We start from the raw sequence: 23923 nt of genomic DNA, 5'->3' as shown, positions 1-23923 counted from the left end.
ATCCTCGCACTTGGGAGACAAAGGCAGGCAGATGATCTCTGAGTACAACTGGCCTACGTAGTGAATCCAGAACAACCAAAGCTACATAGTGAAACCCTGTCTAGAAAGGAAAGAAGGGAGGGAGGGAGGACTGAAGACCCACCATGTGCGATCGACTAGCTGGTGCCTGTTCTAACACTTATCAGCTTGCACAGCAATGGAGTGTTTGCAAAGCAAAGCTGTTTTCCTTTTTTTTTTTTTTTAATCCTCCGGGATTAGCTAGTTCCTGGCAAACAACTGAAGTCCCAAACTTGCCAAGTGAATGAATGAAAGACCTAATCCAGTCACTTCTCCAGGGCTTCACATCACAGCAGAGCTCCAGTTAGATACAGTTGGGGAGTCTCTAGGTTTCTACTGCAGGGCTCAGCTTTCCTCCTCAGGCCTCAGCAGTGTCACTGGTCAAGCCAGGGTATTTTTGTAGAGTGGCTGCATCCGGAAGAGGGGGAGGAAGGCCCCAAAGCCATAGTTAATCTAGGCTTGGGTTGGAAAACAAGGCTGAAGTTACTTATTAGCAGGTTAAAGGGTCAAGGGTCGAGGCAGCGTGGACTGAACAGTCAGCAGAGAACAGTTAAGGCAGAGGTCCCCCCCAACTGCAGAGCACCAACTCTCCTCCCGAGATGTTCCACCAGGTCTGGGCGGCCCTGCTCTATCTCTATGGTCTTCTCCTTAACTCCGTGAGCCAGTGCCCCGAGCACAGTCAACTGACAACGCTGGGAATGGACGACCAAGAGGTAGGGGCTGAAGGTGTGGGGTGGGTTGGTAGCTCAGGATGGCCAGAAAGCATGTTGGAAAAGAAGGGAGGAAGAGGGTGTGTGGAACCCACAGATGGCTCCTTGTTGCAAACAAGGAAGGCCACCAGAACCGCTAGCCCCCAGTCTTGCTCTGCTGATGATGGGGATGTTGGATGGATTTTTGTGCCGCACCCAGTAGCTCATCCCTTGCTCCCTCCATTGCCTCTCCAGACCCCAGAGGCCCACCTGGGCCTGTGGTACTTTATCGCGGGAGCAGCCCCCACCGCGGAAGAGTTGGCAACTTTTGATCAAGTGGACAATATTGTCTTCAACATGGCTGCCGGCTCTGCCCCAAGGCAGCTCCAGCTTCGCGCTACCATCCGCACGTGAGTGTCGAGTGAGGAGGCAGAGGCACCACTGGGTGTGTTCTCTGCCCCGACTGCGAAGTCACCCCGCCCAGAGTCACTCCATGGCTCTCTGCCCACTGAATTCCACAGCATTACAAGTCACTTTCTGGAGACAGACTGGGCCTGCCTATCTGTTGGTGGCTTGAAACCCAAAGTGCTAGGGTGTAAAGAAAAAAGGTGGAATAAAGGCTGTTACTGTGTGGTTGGAATGACACTCAATCTTCCTATCTTGATACTGTCACCCCTGCAGGAAAAACGGGATCTGTGTGCCCCGGAAATGGACATACCACTTGACTGAAGGGAAAGGAAACACAGAACTCAGAACTGAAGGTTGGTTCCCTTCAGTTCCCTCTTGTCTAGGACCTCCTGCATGCTGGGGAGGAACACCATCACCGAACTGTACCCCAAGACCCTTTTCTTATTTTGAGATGGGGTTTCAGTAAGTGGTCCTGATGGTTGTCGAGCTCACCCTGTAGCCCAGGGCACTGATGTGGACAGGCCTTGAATGTGAAACCCTCCTGCCTCAGCTTCCTGGGCAGCTGGGATCATGGTCCTCACCAGAAGGCCTGATTCAGTGGGTTTGCACCTGTCCTCATGATCCTCCCCTGATCCCAACAGGGCGCCCAGACATGAAGACAGACCTCTTCTCCAGCTCATGCCCGGGAGGAATCATGCTGAAGGAGATGGGCCAGGGTTACCAGCGTTTCCTCCTCTACAGTGAGTCGGGATACAAGGCCTAAGAGCTTCCCTAGTTGGGGGTCTTTAACATTCTTGTGGAACAGGGTGGGCACCTCAGCGGGTGTTTGGGAACTGGGAAGGTGAGGCTGAGAAGCAGGAATATTGACTGGCCTGCATGTTCCCTGCCCTTCCAGATCGGTCACCACACCCTCCAGAGAAATGTGTGGAGGAATTCCAGGCTCTGACCTCTTGCTTAGACTTCGACGCCTTCTTAGTGACTCCCAGGAATCAAGGTGAGGGGTTGAAGTCTCCCAGAAGAGGTCTGTGGGTACTGTAAAGCACGTTGTGCGATGTCAGCAAAGGCAGACATGATCAGAGTGGGTACACTGACCCCTCGAACCCACACGGGCTGAAATGGTAGCAGAAGGACTCGTGTGGAGTCCGGAATGGTGAGGCACACTCGGAATCTCAGCACTCAGGCGGGAGAGGCAGCACAGTCACCACAGGTTTGAAGCCAGCCTGGCCTACGAGTGAATTTCAGGACAGCCAGGACTAGGCACAGTGAAGCTGCCTCTCTAAAATAAAAGTGAAAAGAGGAGAAAGATAGGTTTCTGTCTTTAGAGCAGCGATCCTCAACATTCCTAACACTGCAACTCTTTTAACACAGTTCCTCTTGGTATGGCAAACCCCCCACCCGCCCCAACCATAAAACTGTTTCATTGTTACTTCATAACTGTAATTTTGCTACTTTTATGAATGGAGTAGATATCTAACATGCAGGGTATCTGATGCAAAACCCCTGGGAAGGGTTGTTTGCTCCCCACAAAGCAGTCAAGACCCACAGTTGGAGAACCACTGCTTTAAATAAAGGGAGGATGGGTCTCCTCCTCTGGACTTCCACCCTCGTAATCTCTCCCTCCTCCCACCACAGAGGCCTGCCCGCTGTCCAGCAAGTGACCTGTGATTTCATCAGTGTCCTGGACAGACAAGATGGAGCTGAGCTTTGGAGGGAGAAGCTGAAGGCTCCCGCTCCCTCTCATGGATAATAAAGACGATTTGTCGATCCTCATCTCCTGGGTATTGTCTGCAGACGTCGAAGACATTTCTCCATTCTGACCTTCCCTCCCCCAGATCCACATCTCCACCACCTCACACCCCCGGCTGTCTGGCCTCGGAAAGGACACCGATCGGAACCTCTCATATTGGACTGGTGTATTTAGGATGTAGTGTGGCACATTTATTGCTGAGTGGGCAAGTCCCTAGCCTGAGTCGATGGCAGGCGCCGTGCTTCCCCAGTGCCCCGCACAGCTGTTAGCCCGTCTGTGCTGACCCTCATGTCAGAACCGCCAGCAGTGGCCCTGTTTCTCCCGGGTCCCACAGTATCAGACCCTCCCTGCAGGCACCACAGCACCTGCAGCCCCTTCTTCTCCCTCACAGCTTCACTCTCCTCTACACGCTTCTGGTCCTGGGATCCAAGGGACTCCACGGGTCTCCCATCACCTCTTCATGCAGAGGCAGAGACCTCTGTCCTGCCTCTGGCCCTGTCCACCCCTGGGCTTGGAAAGGACCCTGTGGTGTCCATTCTCCACGGTTGCTTTTATTCTATTTTGCTTTTTAAAAGTGGAGGTGGAAATTTAAAAAAACAAACTGTGGGTAAATGTAAAAGCAAGGAGTAACAGCTGGTGACTTCAATGGTGACGCCTCACTGTCCAATACGGGCCACCCTGACAGCCCTGCCTGTCACGTGGGAGACAGGAGCTCCTGTGCCTGAGTCTCCTCCCTGTCCCTGAGGTCGCTGTGCTAACAATCTGGGTTTCTCCACCTTCCTCCTAAAGGCCATCCCACTATCTTTACCCTTTGCTCCCACCCTCTCTCCCAGTCACAGCACCCTTCCGGTACCTTCCCTCTGCTCCTTGGCCTCCCTCCCCTGCCCCTCGCTCTCCCAATCAGTGGTCTCCTCCTCCTCAACAGGTTCCCTGAGGCTAACAGCCAGCACGAGGGCCTGCAACAGGCCAAAGAGGCAGGCAAAATGCAAGGGGTGGGCAGTAAGTAGGCTCAGCACAGCATGGAGCCCATGGAGGGCAGCCAGGAAACACAGCAGTCCATGTAGCCAGAGGCCCACAGGTCCTCGAAGGCCCAAAGCATCCAAGATGGCTCGGAGTGGCCTGGAACACAGAGCCAGCAAGGCTGAGGCAAGCAGCTCCAGCAGGTGCAGGGTCAAGTTGGTAGAGATCTGCAGATACTCCTCTGGGTCCTGCAGGTAATGTGAGGGAGCCCCTGGCTCCCCCCGTAGCCACCGCAGCAGCTTCTGACGTCGACCGGGTTTCTCCAATAGGGCTTCTGGCCCAGTGGTGCCTAGTCTCCCTTGAGGGGACACTTCCAGGTTCTTCATTTCTCCTGAGTTCACAGGATCCGAGTCCCGTTTGGGAATGGCTCCTCCGGTCTCTGGTCTTGCATGGTCTTGAATGGTGGAGGCAGTCTTGTCCCGCTTGAGGGAATCCATTCTTTTGCTCCCCAGTTGATCCACTGTGACATCCCTGCTAGACTCTGGTGCAGCCCCAGGCCCCCGTGTTCCTGAATCCTTGGTCTTAAGAGGCCCCACATCTCCCATGGTCTCTGGAGCACTGTCCCAATCACTCCCCGAATTCTCCGGGGAGCTGTCCACCCATTTGGGTTCTGGGGCAGGCAAGTCAGCCTTTGTTGATTTCTTTCGGCCCCAAGGTCGGGGCAGCCAGCCACCAAGCCGTCGAAGGAACATACCTGAGCTCTGTGAGGAGCCTCCCAAATCTGTGACTACTTCCTGACTCTGTTTAAGTCTCTCAGGCTCTCCTCAGAAGGCAGAATCAGTTCCGGTTCAGAGGAGGTATCTGGTGGTGATGTGGTCCTACTCTGAATTCAGAAAGGACTCACACAGCCCCAAGCGAGGTAAATGGCTTGCTTCTGTGTCAGTCTAGGGAAAAAGATATCCATTTGCCACCCCACACACTAACAAGACTTCTAGAGCCCGATAAGGCCAGAGTCACCCCCACAATGTTCTGTGCTTTCAGATTTCCTTCCCAGCAGTCAGTACCCAAATTTCACTCACCAAGACTACATTCCAAGATGCCCCCAGAAAGGGGAGAGGTGGTGCTCCATTGAAGAAGGGAAAAAAGGTAGTGGCCCAGGGTCCTTCGGTCCTGAATTTGAGGAACCTTAAACCGCTGCCCAAGGGAGCTCAAAGAACACGAAGTCTCTGTTTAGAGGAAGACGGGATGGAAGTGTCCAGCGAACTCCAGTCAGTTACATGCATTCCTTAACTTAGGAGGCTATCGTTCCACAAAGTGGCCTCACTGTCCCGCGAGGGCGCAGCTGAGACGCGGCCTCCGCAAGGTCGGAACAGAGATGTCCTTGGAGATCGCAGTCGCAAGACACAGTGCCGGCCTACCTGGGGACCCAGGCGTCTGGGTGCTACGCGTAGCTGTGGGGCCCAGCGTCCGGGGAGCGGCCTCCCGGAGCCCTGCGAGCCCGGAAGCAGCTGTACCGGGTCGGGAGGGACCAGCGAGGGCGGAGCTCCGCAACCCGTGAGGTGGACCCGACCGAGCGACCTCCCCCGAAGCCCCCGCGATTCGCTAGCGCAGGCGTAGAGAGAGGACCACCCAAGGCCAGACTTGAGTACGAACCTGGGTTCTACTGTTCACCTCCCAGAGCCTCCCCCTGCTGACACTGGGTGGGTATTCCGGCCCTTGGTTTGGGATTTTTTTTTTTTTTTTTTTTTGGTTTTGTTTTTCAGTGTAGACTTGTCAATCCTAGAATTAGCTCTGTTGACCAGGCTGGCCTCGAACTCAAAGAGATCTGCTTGCCTCTTGCCTCCTTGAGATTAAAGGCGCGCTCCACCACTGCCAGGCTTTGTTTTTAAGGACAGGCTCCCTATATATTTATATAGCTCAGATCCCTATATATGTAGCTCAGGAAAGGCTTGGACATATATAGCCCAGGCTAGCTTTGAGTCAGTCTTTTGCCTCTGCTTCCCTAATGTTAGAATTCTGGTTGCTCTGTGGTTCTTTCCCACAACCCCCCTCATTCCTCCATTTCTCACCTGTGACTTCTTGTAATTCTGGTCCAGAAAGATAAGTAACAGGAGCCATGCGATTTAAACTTTCATGATCCTAGCATTTGGTGTAAGCATCCCAAGGGGGTGGGGGTGCCAAGTATGAAAGAGAAATGTAGAAAAGTATATTGCGTGGTTTTCAGGGAGTGAGATGGAGTCTTAACCTTAAGCCTTGGAATTATAACTCAGTAGGCAGGTATGAAGCCCTAGGTTACATGCCCCATACTGTAAAACCCCATGGCAGTTTTATCTGAATCTCAAAAATAAATAAAACTCATCTTAGACTTTTATCTGGGAGGTCAGTGCTCTGCTGGCAGCCTGAATGCCACACAGGTTGGATGATGTTAGTTACATCGCCAATCCTGCAGGACTCTACTTCCTCTCTGGGGCGGGGCTTTCGGCTTCCAAACCACCAGGCATCATATTTCATCACAGGGGCTTCCTCAGGGAGTTCAAGGGTTTGTTCCGTTTTCAGCAGGCAGAAACAGACAGGGTCATGACACGCTCACTGACTTCACTGGATTGGGCTAGACACACACTCAGAGGGCAGTTCTGCAGAGTGGGGCAATCCCTAATTCAGGGGGTTTCAAGGAGCAGGTAGAATGCAGCCAGCAGGAACAGGGACTGTCACCTGGAGAGCTTGTCCTTTTGGCTCAGGTGAGACTTCTAAGTGACTCTCAGATTTCTTCCAGTTCCCTACTCTATTATGCAAGAAAGCAAACAGGCCACAAGAAAGACGTTTATTTATCTCCCAACACTCAGCCCTTCTCTGTAAAACAGAGCCCAATAGCTAAGGCCTAAGGGTCTGGCAGTAAGTGTCCAGCCAGTGCCTGGCCAAGGCCGGGCATACCAGTCAGAACTCCAGGTTCATGTACAGTCTTAGGTCTCGCTCCCAGGCTCTGCCCTTCTCTTCTTGCCTTCTGTTCTCCCTCTGACTCAGTGTCCTGACTCGAGGTGCTCTCTCCCTCCCAGACACAGCCCTCGTATCCCGAGCTGCAAAGTGTGTGACTCGGGGTTGGGGTGGGGATCTATACCCCAACCCTTCCTGGTCCCTCTTGAGGATAGTAGGAATAGGGTTGGCACGGCCTTCACCCCGGGGTCCTAGACCCATGCCTGGTTCCCAGCCACCTCTCAGCAGCAGCCTGAAGCCAGGGCTGGAAGTGGGCACCCCAAGAGGAAGGCTGGAGGGCTGGAGTCTCCTAGATAGTGACAGCAGGTGAGCAGTAGAGGTGTGGTGGTTGGAGTCTTCGAAGTGGGCACCACAGTCCTCACAGAACTGGGAGGAGGAGGGGGGAGATCTGTAGACAAAGAAGTAAGTTACAGGAAGTTGTTCAGGCACCAGGCAGAGCAGGGCAGAGTACCTGATGCCTTTCTCCTAATTTCAGCAGCATCTTTTGGTTGTGCCCTGTCTTGGACAGGGACCCCAGGGATGTCCCAGTGTTAGGCAGGTCTAACTAAGATACACCAGCTTCTCTCCATTTGTCCGGAAGGGACTGTCCAGAATACTCGAGCTCTCAGAGATAATGAGTGGCGCTGATATTTATAAAGTGCACACTATGTGACAAGCATGGGCCCATCACTTTCCACACTAACCCACTGCACTTTAACAACCCTTTGAGAAAAAGTCTTATGCTCAGTTCTTAGACAAGAACTGAGATTTGCAGACTTTAGGCTGGCACTACAAATACATGGAACCAATCAAATGCACAAAGGCCACGTCTGTTACCACTCTATGGCTGAACTACACTGGAGGTGTACACTTTAGCTGCTGTGGGGCCCTTGGTATGAGGTGTCCAAGAAAGGAAGACCACAATAAAGCGAAGGCTCCCTCCTCACCGGTTCTGGTTCTCCGGGCTCCTTATCTCTCCACGACTCTCTCTGACCATGCGGGCTACCTCAGGGAAGCCTGCTTCTTCAGCTAGCTGAGCAGCATCCCTGCCTCCCAGGTCACAGACTCCTACCCAGGCAGCCCCTCGGCCCAGGAGATAGCGCACAGCATCACTCTGGCCTGCTCTGGCGGCACACATCAAGGGAGTCCACCAGAAGGCGTCTCGAGCATTGATATTCCCTCCAGCTCCCCCTGCCTCTTGGGGTTCCAGAAGCCTCCGAAGTTCTGTCAGATTCCCATTCTGGGCTGCCAGCAGGATCCATTGGGTCATCTTGTCTTCATCCTCAAGTGGTCTTCCTTGTCTCGGGACTCCTGCTGCGGGCTCCCTCCTCCTTCTCTTCCGCTTCCTGGTAGGTTCAGCTCTCTGGGGCTTAGAGGAACTACTCTCATCTGCAATCAGAGCCTCATAGAAAGCCCGGGCTGCAGCACCATCCAGGGCAGGCTCTGGTTTCTCGGGCTGTGATTGCTGTTGCCCATCCTTCCAGAGGTCACTGGAGTCAGCAGCAGGAGTAAACGTGATGAGGGATGGCCTGGACATGCCTGTGTGAGAAGTGAGAAGATGAAGCCTGGGCAAGGTAGGATGTGACAAGTGAGCCAACCTTACAGGTAGCTCTTGTGAAGATGACCAGATCCACCTCCAGGGGCCCACTGGGATGAGAAAACGGCCTAGAACTAAAATGGACCTCCCGTCCCCAAATTGACTCCATACCTAAGGATTCTGTAGAGCCCTGAGATCATGGGTAAAATGGACTCCAGGAAAAATAGATTCTGCCACAATATTAATAAAATTTCATGGTACCTATGGCTCTGTGGAGAATGCTTGCCCCAAAATTGAGAATTCTAGGTTCTATCTCTAACACAGAAAATAAAAAGAATAACAGAAAAAATATTACACAAGAAAGTTGTCTAGGGGTCCTATCTTCCTACAAAAAATGCCAGGCTGTCTCTGAAAACATTTTCCCTGCCCTCTAACACATACCATTAGGAAATATTAGGGTGACCTTTTAAACCTTGCTCCAGCTTATCTAGGGGTCTCCTTTGCCCAGATAAAAGCAGGCATGACATAATTCCAGGAACTTTCGGGGAAAGACACTGTACTGTCACTTCCCTACCGCAAAATGGCACTCTTGTAATCTGGAAGGGTTGATACAATCAAATAACCACAGGGCGTAACGACGCATGCCCAGCAGCAGCAACAACAAAACACCCACAAGGTTCGGTTTCCCGCGCTGGAACCTTTCCAAGCATCCGCGTAAAGCATCGCGTGCCCAGTAGCGCGAGGACCCAAGGGGGAACCTGTCGGTTGGGGTCCTGCTTTTACATAACGCCCCCACAATGCTCTTCGCCACCCTCGCCCTGGTCCCTCCCGCACCAAGCTCCTTTTCTGGAGCTGGGAGGGCCACGCTCTGCGTTCAGAAAGACTCTGAGGACACAGAGGGGGAGACCTGTGGAATGCCGAGGAGCTGCGAGATGAAGTAACACCCCTCACCACTACTCTGGGCAGGGTTTGAAGAACAGTTAAGAGTCCGCAGCAGAACGCCCCACTCAAGCTCTGAGGAAATGGAGAAGTACAAAGGGACGAGCGGCAGAATGGCTGGCCCCACCTCAGGTTAGCGCGCTGGGCGGTCCAGGTTCTCAGGCCGTATGCTCAGCTCAGCGCATCCTAAGCACACCCGATCTAAATCCCTCACCACACCTCTGCTCATGCCCGAGCGCACTCTGTCGCGGGCCTGGCAGGAGAACCAGGCTCCAGTGGGTTAGCCTGGCACGGGGAGGAGGGAGAAAAGCCAAAGCGCAACGCTGAGATAGCTCCGCCGGGATGACAATCAACCCAGGGAGCCTAATAAGACTATATTTCCCAGGCTTCCTGGTTGGGAAGACGCTGTGCTAGGCTTCCGCTTCCGGTGGCGCCTCGGTTCGCCCCGCCCCCGGGCGGCTTCCTCGCGGCCCTAGGGTCATGCGCGGGTCCTCCTGGGATTGGTAGTTTGTCTTCCCTTCATTTCGTCAGTTTCTCTTACCTGACGGGACTCCATCTCCCGACGTCCACTGAGGTAGGGGGGCGGTCCTTGGCGCCTGCGCGCTGCCCTCTTCGCCCCCAAACCCTCACCAGTTTCCAGTCCCCCCTCCCTCCCCACTTCGTCTGCCGCGGCCGGGTCGGCTTTCTACGCTGTAGCGGTCTCTGCGGTTCCTTGGAAGCACAGCTCCCCTTCCCCGCCCCAGTCCCAGTCCCCGTCCGGCCGGTGAGTGTGGGGTTGTCTCCGCGCCGAGCCGCCCGTCCCTGGGTGCGGCACTCTGATCGGTGCTCCTCGATGTGGGGGCGACGAAGTGACCGGGTCGGTAGCCGAGGGAGGTCGGGGACCCTGGGGAGAGGAGGCGGCTTGTGGGGACGCTCGTGAGTCCCACGGAAGTGTGGTGCCCTCGCCAACCCTGCGAGGGCAGGAGAGGCCGGTTCTGTTGGGTAAAATGAACTTCGGGAGCCTTGGGACAGGCGCCAGGGACATGCAGGCACCTGCGGTGGTGGGGAGCCTGAGCCGAGGGCCCTGTCGCGGCAGACACGGAGGGGAAAGGGGCCTGGCCTTGAGGAGCGCCAGGAACGGGGGTAACACTAACAGATCAGGACCTGTCATTTTCTGGAAAGTAGCGGAACTCATTCTCAGCACACTGCAAGGGGGACAGAGGTAAAGGAGAGAGGCTTGGAGATGCTTCAGAGGCCGGGGATCCTTTAAGCCGGGCTGGACTCGGATTCTTCCGTCGTTGTGAAGAACGTGTGGGAGGAGAGAAGAGACCAGAAACAGCTTGGTCTCCACTTACTTACGCTCTTCTTTCTCAGCGGACATAAAGATGAGCAGCTCTGAGGAGGTGTCCTGGATTTCCTGGTTCTGTGGGCTCCGTGGTAACGAGTTCTTCTGTGAGGTGAGTTTAGGACTCCGCATGTCCTCGATGTTTTATTTTATGCTGGTGGAGAGCAGATTTCGATCGAGCTCACTATGTAGCTTAGACTGCCCCTGAACTCCTGACGATACTTCTGCCTCCATCTCCTGAGTGCTAGAATTGCAAAGCTTTGTCAATATGCATGGCTAACAGAGAGGTATCTCTTGTGACCATTAGGACAACTAAAGTATTTCATGTTAAAGTTGTGTAACTTGCAAAGCACGGTGTGATAAAGTAGAACATTATAAGTGCCTTTCAGAAACGAAACTGTGTAGCCTTCATGGTTCCCAAGACTCAGAGAGTCTGCTGTCCCCAAGATGATGGCACATGGCGTTTCTAAAACAGAAGCTGAATAATGTCTTTGTGTGCTGGATCTGGTTAGGCTTAAATAAAAGAGCTGCAGTTTTTATGAGACTTGAGTACTTTCTGCAGAACTGGGAATAGGAAATGAGAGGTGGCTTGGCTGAGGAGAGACATCTCTCGGGCCTTTCTCTACTAGTTTCAAACTCTTGACTTCGATGTCCCATTAGGTGGATGAAGACTACATCCAGGACAAATTTAATCTTACTGGACTCAATGAGCAGGTGCCTCACTACCGACAAGCTCTAGACATGATCTTGGACCTAGAACCTGGTAATGCACCCCAGGGTTACTGCTGACTGTGGGGTTGGTGATAGTGTGTGCACTTGTGTGTGCTTTGTTTCATTCTCTTCTGCTCTCTGCTTACTTCTTGGATTTGTTGTTGTTGGAGGTTGGTGGAGACAGAGTTTTCCTGGGTAGCCTTGTGTGTCTTAGAACTCGTTCTGTAGACTGGGCTGTCCTCGAACTCAGAGATCTGCCTGCCTCTGTGCTGGAATTATAACCTGACTTGCTTCTTGAATTTCTAAATTTTCTTTTGATTCTCCAGCTCTACTATCCCCAGATCCCTTGCTGGCTTGTGGGCTGGCTTGCTCCTGTGTTTTCTCCCCAACTCCCAGTCCCTCCACATTCAAAACCCACTGGACTTTACCACCTACTGTCCTGCCCTAGCTTTCCATTGCTAGAGCTGTGGAACACACTGCAGTGCTTAGCTTCTCCTTTGTTTTGGTTCCTAGCCTGACTCTTGCCTTGTCTCCTTGCTCTTGGAAAGTAGCTCAGCTCTGTTTTGTAATGCTAATTTTCTCTTGGGTTTGCCTCTTTCCCTCTGCTGCTCTAGAGGGCCACCTCTGCGTTTATGTGTGTACATTTACTTACTGTGGAGAGAGAGGCAGGCAGACTAAGGGACACAGAGAAGGCCTCTTGGCTTTGTAGAAGAGTGAGAAGCCCAGGTTTCTGGGTCAGATGCACGGCTGATGGATAGGGCGAGGCTCAGAAACAGGTACTAGGGAAACTGTAGGCACTGCCTTGTGGGTAAGGTGGGGTTACCTAGGAAAGCTAACCAAGTGGCCACCCCACCCCATGTTTCAGATGAAGAGCTGGAAGACAACCCCAACCAGAGTGACTTGATTGAGCAGGCAGCCGAGATGCTTTATGGGTTAATCCACGCCCGCTACATCCTCACCAACCGAGGCATCGCACAGATGGTGAGGCTCTGCTCCTGCTACTTCTGCAGGAAGGGAACCAGGTGCATGAGTCAGAGGTTTGGTTCCGACCTGGCAAGAAGCATAGCCGAGGAGAGAGGGAGAGGCCCAGAGCTGGGCTGAGACATGAATCCTCACTGAGGGTCCCATTGAAGGTGTTGTTTTCAGGAATGGGAAATGAAACCAGAAAAAAAGGAGTTTGCAAGGAACACATAGCAAATGGCCCTGTGCACTGCAGCCCGCCCCACAGACGAAAAGGCACTTGAGTTTGAGGCCTGTCTCGACAGAGAAGGGGCTTCTAGTCAGACGTGGGAGGCATGGGGGAACCGTGGAGAGAGTTGAGATTGCCTCTTCATACTCACCCACCAGTCCCTTCTGTTTTGTACACCTCAGTTGGAAAAGTACCAGCAGGGAGACTTTGGCTACTGCCCTCGTGTGTACTGTGAGAACCAGCCGATGCTTCCCATCGGTGAGTATAACGGGGAGAGGAGGGCACTGTCTGGCCGTCCTCCCAGAAGCGGCTCAGTGTACTCAGTGCCTGAGTCTGGAGAGTCTGGGGAGAGTTGGGAATACCTGGTCTGCAGTCTGGCCGTCTGTCTCCCAGGCCTTTCGGACATCCCAGGAGAGGCCATGGTGAAGCTCTACTGTCCCAAGTGCATGGACGTGTACACACCCAAGTCCTCCAGGCACCACCACACGGACGGCGCCTACTTCGGCACTGGCTTCCCTCACATGCTCTTCATGGTGCATCCAGAGTACCGGCCCAAGCGACCTGCCAACCAGTTTGTACCCAGGTGGGGAGCAAAGACAGTCACAAAGGGTCCAAGAGCCATCCAAGCTCTGGAAAGAATTGAGGACAAGCATTGCTCTTTCTTGGGGCCTGCCTATTCCAGGGTTTTGTTTTGTTTTGTTTTGTTTTTGTTTTTTTCTGCTGAGTGACGGGAAGCTACTTGGTAGCTTATGTGACCATCTTCTTATCAGTGAAGCAGGGACGCCAGCTTTACCTAGCAACAGTCTCCAGTGTACGGACGTGACTGTTTAAACAGTGGCTATTGCTGCTGCCGTCTTGGATATTGAGCCTTCCCCAAACTCCTCAGGCCTTGTGCTTCAGTGTGGCCTGTCCTGGTGTCACTTTTACTGTATACCAGGGAAGAAGGACCCTGTTTTATACAGGTTCTGGTCTGGAGCTTCTCAATTTTGAAATTTTATATGTGGGTTGTGGGTTTAACCCAGCCTCATGCCTGCCGAGCTCTGTCCCTGGGCTCTCCTCTCGCTGTGGGCTGTCCTTTTGCTGTGGCTTTTGTTTGGCTTGGCACAGGCATCAGGAGAGGCCTGGGGAGTGTCTGGCAGGGTCTTGTTGGCTAAGTTGACTTCAAGCTATAAATGAGACAGGCCATTACCTGGCCTGGAATTTGACTTTTAGTGGATATTGAGGGTACATTTTTAAAGCTGGGCATGGTTGCACAAGGGGAGGCAGAGGCAGGCAGATCTCTGAGTTTGAGGCCAAGGCTCTGTTAGACAAAGAACCCCTGTTTTGAAAAACTAGCTCCTCCCCAACAAGAGAAAAAGAGACATGTTTCATGTATTTATGTTCAAGGAAATTGGGGTCCTGTTGAGTAAGTATGAGGAGGCTGAGGTAGAGGTGGGGTGACCGCCACTGGCAGGACCAGCAGAGCTCACCATGCTGCCTCTGACCTCCCCCGCCCAGGCTCTACGGTTTCAAGATCCATCCAATGGCTTACCAGCTGCAGCTCCAAGCCGCCAGCAACTTCAAGAGCCCCGTCAAGACGATTCGCTGATTGCTCACCCACCTCTCCCTCTGTCTGTGACACCACCATTCCTCCGCCACCACCCTTTCAGGAAGTCTATGGTTTTTAGTTTAAATTAAAGGAATTGTTACTGTGGTGGGAATATGAAATAAAGGAAGAAAAGGCCATGAGCTAGTCTCCTGCTGCGTGCTGGTGGGAAAGGGCCGAGGGACGGAAGGGGTGGTTACTGGACTCCAGGGACCATCGAGGACTAGTCCCTCCTCCTTAGGTTGGGTCAGGGCAAGTATCAGATGGAAAGGTTTCAAAGGCTGGAGAAGACCTGCTCTCTTTGGATTCTGGCTGTATCTACTATGGGCTTCATGGGAAGTATCCTCCACTCTGCTGATGAAGGGATGTAACCCTATAGTAAATAGAGCTGTAGGGAAGCAGAGGCCCAGCTGTTTCTCAGTGGTGTCTGTGTGCCCCCTGCTGGGGGAGCTGACACACATGTGGAAAGGGTGGGGAGGCTTGTCTCTGGGGACCAACCTTGCTGTGTGGGTGGGCAGCAGGTAGTATCAGAGACAGATGCTAACCCATGGTCCCTGATGTGGGGGTACGGGCCTTTCAAGGCATGTCTAGGATGAAGACAACTGATAAAGATCCAGCTGGTGCTCAGCTGTGGCCCTCGTGGGAACCAGACAATGTGGGTGAGGACAGGCTGTTCTTCCTGCCAGTAGATAACTTCCCCTGGTCAGGATCTCAGGCCTCAGGCAGGAATGCACCTCTGCACCCACAGCAGTTTCTCCTCTGACTGTCTAACCCATTCTGCCTCTGAAGATCAAGGAGTGTGATCCCAGGAATGTGGGGCTTGGGGGTACTCGCGGGAGTTGCTCCTCTCCGCCGAAGTTCCATAATGAGGGCCGGTGTGCTTGTAGGTGTGCTGACCATGGTGGGCTTTGCGATGGGGAAGGGTAAGTAAGGCCAGGGTCTGGAAGGGATGGGGGGGCTGGTCCTGGGTGCACCGGAAGGAGCTGGCTCCAGCTCATTTGCTCTTTGCATGCCAAGCTCCGGTCGCCAGCCTCCGTACCTGCCACCTGTGCCTCTTAGAAGACCCTTCGCTAGGCTGCATTTCTGGCTCAGAAAAGTGCACCATCAGCCCCTCATCACCATGCATGGTGATCACCATCTATCAGGGTGAGCCAGGTCCCAGGGGAGGGTGGAAGATCACTGTGGCTTGGTGTCTTCAACAAGAGGGGTTTAGGGGCCACGAAAGGAAGAGAGTACATCTCTGAAGGGGAGAGGAATGTGCAATGCTGGGAAGAAGTCAGGTTCAGGGACTGTGGGAAGCTTTTAACCAGGATTACACCTGTCCCCTCTCCTGTAGGCGTTAAGGTTCGCTTCCACATCCGGGGCTGTGGACAGCACCATTCCTACCGATGTCAAGAAAAGCACTTAACTTACTACAACTACTGGTACAAGGCTAGTTGCTGTCAGTATGATTACTGTAACTCCTGGTCCAGTGCCCAGCACCAGAGCACTCTGCCCGAGTCCCCAGGAAGCCAAGTGGGCATGCCCCTGTCTGCGTCTCAGATAAAACAGTTCTACCAGGCCCTGAGCCTCTCTCAGCCTCCGCCTGGCTCTCCTGCTCATGAGGTGTCTGAGGGCCCGGACCCCCCGCCTCTGCCCCTTGAGCTGGGCTTGTCCATTGCCGACCTGCGCCAAATATACCGGTTCTTCAATAGTTCAGGACTTCTGGTTCTTCCCCAGGTTAAGTAGCCTGACATGTTCCCCTTCCTAGATCCTGCTCCATCTGGGAGCCCCTTCCTTTGAGCCGTCTAGCACCCCGCCCCGAGTCTGAGAGCACTCAAGCCTCCGATCCCTGTAATCTCTTGGGCTTTCTGCTCTTCATGGCTTCTGTACACACCTGGGTCTGGTTGCTGGTTTTGTCTCCTTCCTATTCAAGAAGTTTAAGGACGGCTTCTGCCCAGGCTGACTACAGTGGTTCCCATTGTGAGCGTCACGGTCTTCATGTATCCTCAGTCTGGTCACAGACCACATCTGAGCCTCAGTACCAGGCTACCCCAGGAAGGTCGAAGGGTGGACCTCTGGCACGGTGACGCTGACCTATCTGTCCCCACCATCCTGGTCTGCTGTCCTTGACCTCATTATTTCACCTGACTCCCATGTTTTCTCCATAATAAACTGAAACTTGGCAAAAATCTGTGTCACATTGTTCGGGCAGTGTGTGTGTGTGTGTGTGTGTGTGTGTGTGTGTGTGTGTGAGAGAGAGAGGTAAGGCTATGATACTGAAACCTAGTGAGAGAGAGAGAGAGAGTGTGTGTGTGTGTGAGTGTGTGTGTCAGGTAAGGCTATGATACTGAAACCTAGTGAGAGAGAGAGTGTGTGTGTGTGTGTGTGTTTCAGATGTGGGCAGGTATAGCCAGGTCAAAGAGTTAAGTGTGGGAGTCAAAGAGGATTGCCAAAGCCCACCCACTATTTGGTCTTTATGGTTTCTGCAAACTACCTTAGAGGCCACATCCTTCCCCTCTGCTTAGCTAAAGAACAAAGCCTGAAGACAGAGGCTGAACTTCAATTGTAATCTTCTAAACTGGGAATGCAGGGCTGGAGAGATGGCTCAGTGGTTAAGAGCGCTGACTGCTCTTCCAGAGGTCCTGAGTTCAATTCCCAGAAACCACATGGTGGCTCACAACCACCTGTATTAGAATCCAGTTCCTTCTTCTGGTGTATCTGAAGGCAGCTACAATGTCTTTTTAATAAAATAATAAACAAAACCTGGATTGTTAAGTGCCAGGTTTTCACCTGAGAGGAAACTCAGTTGATGCCCAGGTGTAGCGGGCAGCCCAGTTCATTTCAAGGGTCCTGGCACCTTGCAGTTTATGGAGTATGCTAGGGGCTGCAGCTGTTGAAGCTGTTTTAGTATTTAGGGGATTTTTTTAAACAAGGTCTCAAGTATTCCCAGCTGGCCTTGAACTCTTGATCCTCCTGCCCCTGCCTTTCAAGAGCTGGAATTACAGAGTATGCCACCATTTTTACTCTGTAAATTTCCAAAGTTCCTGATCAGGCAAGGTGGTGCATACCTTTGGTCCCTGCGCAAGGGACGCAAGGCAGGTGAATCTCGAGTATGAGGCCAGCCTGGTCCACATAGTGAATTCCAGGACAGCCAAAGTTTCAATAAATTGAAAATTTTCATGCACTCATGGGTGTTTTGCATTATTCTTTTTTTTTTTTTTTTTTTTTTAAGATTTATTTTTATGTGAGTACACTGTAGCTGCCTTCAGACACACCAGAAGAGGGCATCAAATCTCATTACTGATGGTTGTGAGCCACCATGTGGTTGCTGGGAATTGAACTCAGGACCTTCTGGAAGAGCAGTCAGTGCTCTAACCACTGAGCCATCTCTCCAGCCCGCATTACTGTGTGCGGTCAAGCTCACCTCCTCGCACAGTGCTACACCCTCTGCGGGAAGAGGGTCACTCTCCTTTGCTCTGCTGCCTGAGTCAGTCCTGAAGTTTGAAGTGGCCATTTGGGCTGGAGGTGGGAAACTTCATGATCCAGGTCATGAATGTGCAGGTATGTGTGCCTAGGGACATGTGCATAGAGCTTTGGGTTATGTTTTGGCTTGTTGCGATTCATGTGCCACCACATGTAGCACCCCGTTTTGTAAACCTTCCCAGCAAAGCACAAGCTTGTCACACACAAACACACACACACACACACACACACACACACACGAAAAGGCTATTCAGTCAGCACAGGCCTTCACCAGCACCCCGTTTCGCTCTTGTGACACTCCTCACAGCAGCTCTTGGTGGTACACGCTGTCATGATAATGCTTGGGAAACCCAGGAGAGAAAACCTGGAGTTGGAGGTCAGTAAGGGGTATACCATAAAATACACACTCCCCAGATTTACCCTGGTCAGATTTAATTAGTCAAACTGGGAGACAGGTTTAGGAAGGGACAATAAACCTGGGAGTCAGGGAGCAAGGGTCCTTGGTTTTCTTGAGCCTAGTGTCCTTCTCAGGCACCCCTCCTCCCTGGGTCTACCTTATTGCTCATATTCTATATCCTGCCGATAAAGCCTCCAGGCCTCTCAGTTCATCCCCACACAGCTCTGGTCTGGCAGTGCCTCTCAGGATACCTTCTACTCTAACCAACCCAACCTCCACCATAGAGGAGCATCCAGTCTCTCTTCAATTTTATGTGGTTAGGGCTGGGCCAGAGTCACTAAAACAGGGCAGTAGAGGGGCCCCGTGATTGGGTGTCTTCACCTCCATCAGAGCAGACAGAAAACATTTTGCATACTATTTTATTTGGGAGAACACCTTGGGACTTTGAATGAAAGAGGGGGCTGGACAAAATGGAAGTAAGAGAGCATTGTGGGTATGGACAGAAAGGGGGCCACTGTGGGGCCAGTGATATGAGAGGCAGGGAGGGCTGTTGTGAAGGCTTTGGGGTTGTCCCGGATGGGCTCAGATGGAAATCCTAGGGTAGCCGACGGACCTGGCAGGTTCCTGCAGGCCTAGTGCATAGTGCTCTTCCTGTTCTGCGGGTTGTTGCAGAAGTCCAGGAAGCAACACTGGTAGAATATCCAGAAGCCAAACACCGGGGAAGCACGGGTGTGTGAACAATCGACCATCTGCTCCTTGCTGCGGCAGTCGCTCACCATGACATTAAAACCGCTGCCTAGGGAGAGACACAGGCACAGAGCCTCCAAACGTACCCTCAGTCCACAGTCTCGTTAGCACCCTATGCCCTGCCCTGAGCCGAGGAAGGCCGGAGAGTGTCGGACGGGAATGGGTGGCCGGTGGGCCTTGGCAGTGGGAGCTTTGCAGGCAGAGACTGGAGGATTTGAAGTTGTGGCCAAGCATCATGGACCATGAGAAGAAAGACGTGGAGGCATACTGAAGGGTGGGCTGCAGACAGGGTGTGGTTTTCTACAGCAGAACAACATAGAACGGTGCTGTGTAGCTTAGAGGTAGGACACAGACACACGTCCTGAGTTTGAGTCCCAGCAACACAAGTGAAAGCGATGGGAAGATGGCTCAGTGGTCAGGGGTGCTTAATGCTCTTGCAGAAGACCTAGGGAGCATGGGCTACTGAGACCCTGTCTCAAAATGCCAGACAAAGTGTAAACAAGTTAGGCGTGTAGGCTCACATACCTGAAATCCTAACATTGAGAGGCTGAGGGAGGCAGAAGAATCAAGTTTGAGGCCAGCCTGGGCTGCACAGTAAAATATTAAAATATACTAAGAGTGTAGTGGCAAAGTGGTTACCCATCATGCTCTGGCCTGGCTTCCGCCCACTGCAGAAGACTGAGATCATGTATTGAAAGGTGGTCAGTGAAGGCAGCTGTCAGTCAAGAGCACCTTCCCTAGCCAGGTTCTTGGTGGACTCACCACTATCAGGAAGAGGAACCAAGAGGGTCACAAGTTTACGGCTAGCCTGGGCTACATGGTGTAATTCTGGGCCTAAGGGAAAAAGGGAACCATTTCTGTAGCCATGTGAGACTCGGGCCAGGCTCTGCCTTTCTCTGCATGTCTTCTTTTCCCTGTTAAATGAGGGCAGTGATGCCCACCTCAGAGGATGCACCAGCTCTGACGTGCTTACATGTCCCTCCACCACGTAGTCCACACTGAGTATCTGCTAATTTAGTAAAGGTAGGGGGTGGGTAGAAGGAGAGAAACCGAAGGGTGCTGCCAGTGCTCCAAGTGGGAAATGGAGACATCTGAATGCAGGCCTAGAGGTGAGATGAGGAAAACCTTTGTGTGTGTGAGTGTGTGTGTGTGTGTGTGTGTGTGTGTGTGTGTGTGTGTGTCTGTACCATTCTGAGGTTGCTGGTTAAAGCCAGGGAAGCAGACAGGGGCCTCTGTGATGCCAGAACAAAGGACCAAGCCCTGCTGAACATGAGCCTGTAAGTGTCATCAGGGCTGGGAGGAGAGAGTATGTTCCAGAAGAGCCTCTGACCGCAGGGGATGCTGACCACTTAGGGCAGGCCAGTGCCTTTGGAGAACCCAGAGCCCTTCAAGGCTGGACACTGCAGGAAAGGGGGAGGCACTTGGCTATGAACTGAGGAGGAAATGGGAGTGAAGACTGGTGTGGATCAGACAGAAAGTGCTGGAATGTCTGAGGGCAGTGGGAAGAGCCCTTGGTGGAGAGCACAGGACACTGGGAAGAGGCCCAAGGTGGGAGGAGGGGTCTGCTTACTGTTCTTTATGTGCAGGGTGATGCAGCTGCTGCCTAGAGGTGTGAGGCAGGTGTCAGACCCCAGAAGGCACCCCAACTCTTCAGTCTCCAGTAGACATCGGTAGCAATGCAGGTATTTGCTCAGTGGAAGTGAGTGAGAGGGAAGGTCATCAGAATTGGCATTGCCTAGAAGGAAGAGAAGTTCCATGACTCAGACGTCCATCTGCCTCATTCCAACCAAACTTTTCCCGCTCTGCAACCACAAAACCTCTGCTGTTTTAAGGCCATTTGCTTTAACAGACCTCATTACAAGTCACTGCTCTTGTCCCGTTTGCTGGGTGCTCCCTCAAGGGCAGGGTTGAGCAGCTCCCCGAGTTCCAGGCCAGCCTGGTTTACACAGTAGCAGGCCTCAGCCAGGGCTCCATAGTGTAAGATCTATCTCAAAGATTTATCAAAACACCAACAAAACCAGGCCTCCTTTCTGTGTTATACCCCCAAAGAAATGTATCTGTTTAGCATACATTTGAAAGGTAACCTATACCCAGCATTCCATAAGCCTAATTTACATTTACAGGTGAAACTGAGGCTGTCCACCCGCCCTCTTATAATAGCCTTTCCTTTATGACTTGTTTGGTATCTCATATGATCCAAGTTCTAGGATTGAAGAAATGTAGCCTCTCTCTCTCTCTCTCTCTCTCTCTCTCTCTCTCTCTCTCTCTCTCTCTCTCTCTCTCTGTCTGAGTGATGTCTGCATGTACACCAGAAGAGAGAACAAGAACAGATCCCTTTATAGATGGTTGTGAGCCACCATGTAGTTGCTGGGATTTGAACTCAGGACCTCTGGAAGAGCAGCCAGTGCTCTTAACTGCTGAGCCATCTCTCCAGGCCTCTGTATTCTCTTTTAAATCTCTCTCTCTCTCTCTCTCTCTCTCTCTCTCTCTCTCTCTCTCTCTCTCTCACACACACACACACACACACACACACACACACACACTAGGTTTTAGTATCATAGCCTTACCTGACATACACACACAAACACACAGACGGAGACAGACAGACAGACAGACAGACACACACACACACACACGAGGTCTCAGTATCATAGCCATACACACATGGTCTCAGCAACAAGGCTGTCCCGAGAACTCTCCTCTGGGGTGACCATCAGTCTCTCCCAGTTCCTGGACATTCCCACGCGTCTACCCATGGTATCAAGCCTGTTGCTGGTCTCATCTGTACATTGTAGACAGCAGGATCCAGATCCTTGGAGAAACCAGAGTTTCTGGTTTCTCTCCACCTAGCTGGCCTGGTGACCCGTCTGACCCTTTGGGGCAGTGTTTTTCAACCTGTGGGACACGACCCCTTTGGAGGCCAGTTGACCCTTTCACAAGGGTCAGATATCAGACAGTACATTACAGTTCATAACAGTAACAAAGTTATAGTTATGAAGTAGCAAAAAAAAAAATAACCTTATGGTTGGGGTCATGCGACTTGAGGAACTGCATGAAAAGGTGGCAGCATCAAGAAGCTGGAGAACCACTGTTTGGAGCCACTTACCGAGAACCAAGTTCACCGTGACCAGCTTTGCTAAGAGAACAGCACACATAGCTCCGGTGACGCCATGGAGTCCCCGAGGCCTCAGGGACCAGCCGGCTGCAAGGCCTGCTATGAAAAGCATGACTTCTCTCCAGCCTCCAGCCTGGGCTTATATGGGTTGGAGAGAGGCAACAGTCTGAGGTGGAGGACAGTTCCAGAACCAGCAGTTCAGAGTGTCCTCAACCCACAGTGCCTCAAGTCCAATATCCTGGCTGGAGGCAGGAACTCAGAAGGACTTGTCCTGTTGGTCTGTTTCCTTTCCTGACGTGCTGGTAAAATATCCTGACAAAAGCAACCATGGAGAGAAATATTTATTATATTTATTTATATGTTTCTTTAAGATGTATTTATTTCTTTCATATATGTATATCCACTGTTGCTGTCTGCAGACACACCAGGAGAGGGCATCAGATCCCATTATAGATGGTTGTGAGCCACCATGTGGTTGCTGGGAATTGAACTCAGGACCTCTGGAAGAGCAGTCAGTGCTCTTAACCACTGAGCCATCTCCCCAGACCTTATTTATATGTTTTGATGTTGTTATCATTGTTATCATCATTATTTTTTGCTTTTTGAGACAGGGTTTCTGTGTAGCCCTGGCTGTCCTGGAACTCACTTCATAGACCAGGCTGGCCTCAGACTCAGAGATCTACCTGCCTCTGTCTCTGAGTGCTGGGTGGACAAGGTGTGTGCCACCACGCTCGGCAAAGGAGGCTTATCTTAGCTCGTTATTCCAGGTCACAGGCTGGAGGGGCAGAGGAGTCACAGGAACAGGAACTTTAGAGAACTGGCCATATACAACCACAGTGGAGAACGGTCAATGTATGCGTGCTGGAGCTTGCTCCCTCTCTCTGACCCCTTCCAGGTGTGTGTGTGTGTCCCTGTCTGTATGCACACACATGTATATGGGTGGCTATGAGGGCCAAAAGAGGGCGTCACATCTGCTGGAGCCAGAGTTCCCACCTGCATGACTGAGCAGCAAGTACTGTTAACCTCTGAGCCATCTCTCCATGCTGGATGTTTCTATTCTTTTATAGTTCTGAATCCCCTTCCCAGGGACTCAAACAGCCTAAGTGGCAGGATCTCCTTACCTCAATGTAATCAAGATGACTACCCACTGAGATCCTGTTCTGATTCTAGATTGTGTTGAGCGGACAATTAAACCAGTACGATGCTCATTTGACACCACTGTCTCAATGCATTAGGTGTTGGAAATACAACTGTACAGAGACCCTGCTCTTCCCGATGACAGTCTAATGCGGGAGACAAGGCAGCGAGCGATGAAGAGGAGGACAGAGTGTGACTGTGACACCTGAGCAGTAGTGGGTAGGGCAGGGTGTGGTGGGGACACCAGGGCAGGGGGTTATCAGCAGAGAGGTAATGTGGGCAGATGTTCTGTAAAGCTCTGATTCTCTGATTGGAGAATGACAGGGTTAAGAGCAGAAGCTGGTCTGTGCCTGGTGGCACTGGCCTGTCATTCCAGCTACTCAGATGCTCAGGAGGATTGCAGGTTTAAGACCTGATGGAGCTTGGATAATTTCGTGTAAACTTACCTCAAAATAAAAAGTGAAATAAGCTGGGTGTGCTGGGGCACACCTTTAATTCGACATCACTGTGAATCTGAGGCCAGCCTGGTCTACATGGGGAGTTCAAGTCTAGCCAGGACTACATGGTAAGACACTGTGTCAATTGACAGACAGACAGACAATAAATAGAAGGGTGAGACAGACAGATAAAAGGTGGATCAGACAGACAGACAGACAGATAATAGATGAGACAAACATATAATAGATGAGACGGACAGACAGATAATATGGATCAGACAGACAGATGAATGGATGGACGGAAGGAACGAATGGGCAGGGGAGGGAAGAATCTTGTGTAGCTTGCCTAGCACACATCACAGACCTAGGTTAAATCCCTAGCACAGGGTGGAAACCAGACCAAAGTGCAATTCCCAAGTTTAGTCATAAGATGGCGACATACGTTTTTGGAAGGGAGGCGGTAACACAGTTGTTATGAATGCATAGAGGAAAACTGCGTTTAAAAAAAT

The 23923-nt window shown here is 52.0% G+C and overlaps 6 protein-coding genes across 6 annotated transcripts; 3 read left to right on the top strand and 3 right to left on the bottom strand.

Annotated features, from left to right (window-relative positions):
- The first annotated feature begins 559 nt into the window (after positions 1-559).
- Positions 560-2948, top strand: APOM (apolipoprotein M). Its single transcript, XM_080938311.1, has 6 exons — positions 560-770; positions 1002-1156; positions 1428-1507; positions 1796-1894; positions 2050-2148; positions 2787-2948. Exons 1-6 carry the CDS (start codon positions 657-659, stop codon positions 2810-2812), a joined length of 573 nt encoding a protein of 190 aa, XP_080794437.1. The 5' UTR covers positions 560-656; the 3' UTR covers positions 2813-2948.
- Positions 2949-3089: 141 nt separating this feature from the next.
- On the bottom strand, positions 3090-5541 carry LOC308436960 (uncharacterized protein C6orf47 homolog). Its single transcript, XM_080937977.1, has 2 exons — positions 4941-5541; positions 3090-4805 (listed from the first exon to the last, which is right to left on the bottom strand). Exon 2 carries the CDS (start codon positions 4611-4613, stop codon positions 3735-3737), a length of 879 nt encoding a protein of 292 aa, XP_080794103.1. The 5' UTR covers positions 4614-4805; positions 4941-5541; the 3' UTR covers positions 3090-3734.
- Positions 5542-6668: 1127 nt separating this feature from the next.
- Positions 6669-9634, bottom strand: GPANK1 (G-patch domain and ankyrin repeats 1). The gene is made up of 3 exons (XM_080937976.1): positions 9435-9634; positions 7779-8370; positions 6669-7240 (listed from the first exon to the last, which is right to left on the bottom strand). The coding sequence occupies exons 2-3, from the start codon at positions 8366-8368 to the stop codon at positions 6796-6798; spliced, it is 1035 nt and encodes a 344-aa protein (XP_080794102.1). The 5' UTR covers positions 8369-8370; positions 9435-9634; the 3' UTR covers positions 6669-6795.
- A 296-nt stretch (positions 9635-9930) lies between these two features.
- On the top strand, positions 9931-14259 carry CSNK2B (casein kinase 2 beta). Its single transcript, XM_080937978.1, has 7 exons — positions 9931-10070; positions 10661-10743; positions 11292-11394; positions 12208-12323; positions 12714-12789; positions 12925-13114; positions 14029-14259. Exons 2-7 carry the CDS (start codon positions 10672-10674, stop codon positions 14117-14119), a joined length of 648 nt encoding a protein of 215 aa, XP_080794104.1. The 5' UTR covers positions 9931-10070; positions 10661-10671; the 3' UTR covers positions 14120-14259.
- A 722-nt stretch (positions 14260-14981) lies between these two features.
- Positions 14982-15844, top strand: LY6G5B (lymphocyte antigen 6 family member G5B; the record flags this gene model as incomplete). The annotated part of the gene is made up of 3 exons (XM_080937728.1): positions 14982-15039; positions 15134-15262; positions 15453-15844. 3 exons carry the CDS (start codon positions 14982-14984, stop codon positions 15842-15844), a joined length of 579 nt encoding a protein of 192 aa, XP_080793854.1.
- Positions 15845-18610: 2766 nt separating this feature from the next.
- On the bottom strand, positions 18611-21952 carry LY6G5C (lymphocyte antigen 6 family member G5C; the record flags this gene model as incomplete). The annotated part of the gene is made up of 3 exons (XM_080937892.1): positions 18611-18774; positions 20296-20460; positions 21832-21952. 3 exons carry the CDS (start codon positions 21950-21952, stop codon positions 18611-18613), a joined length of 450 nt encoding a protein of 149 aa, XP_080794018.1.
- Between the last annotated feature and the right edge of the window lie 1971 nt (positions 21953-23923).

The sequence above is a fragment of the Micromys minutus genome (genome assembly GCF_963924665.1).
Source record: "Micromys minutus genome assembly, chromosome: 25".
Taxonomy (NCBI): domain Eukaryota; kingdom Metazoa; phylum Chordata; class Mammalia; order Rodentia; family Muridae; genus Micromys; species Micromys minutus.
The sequence above is the reverse complement of the archived record's forward strand: the minus strand, read 5'-3'. Positions and strand labels throughout refer to the sequence as shown.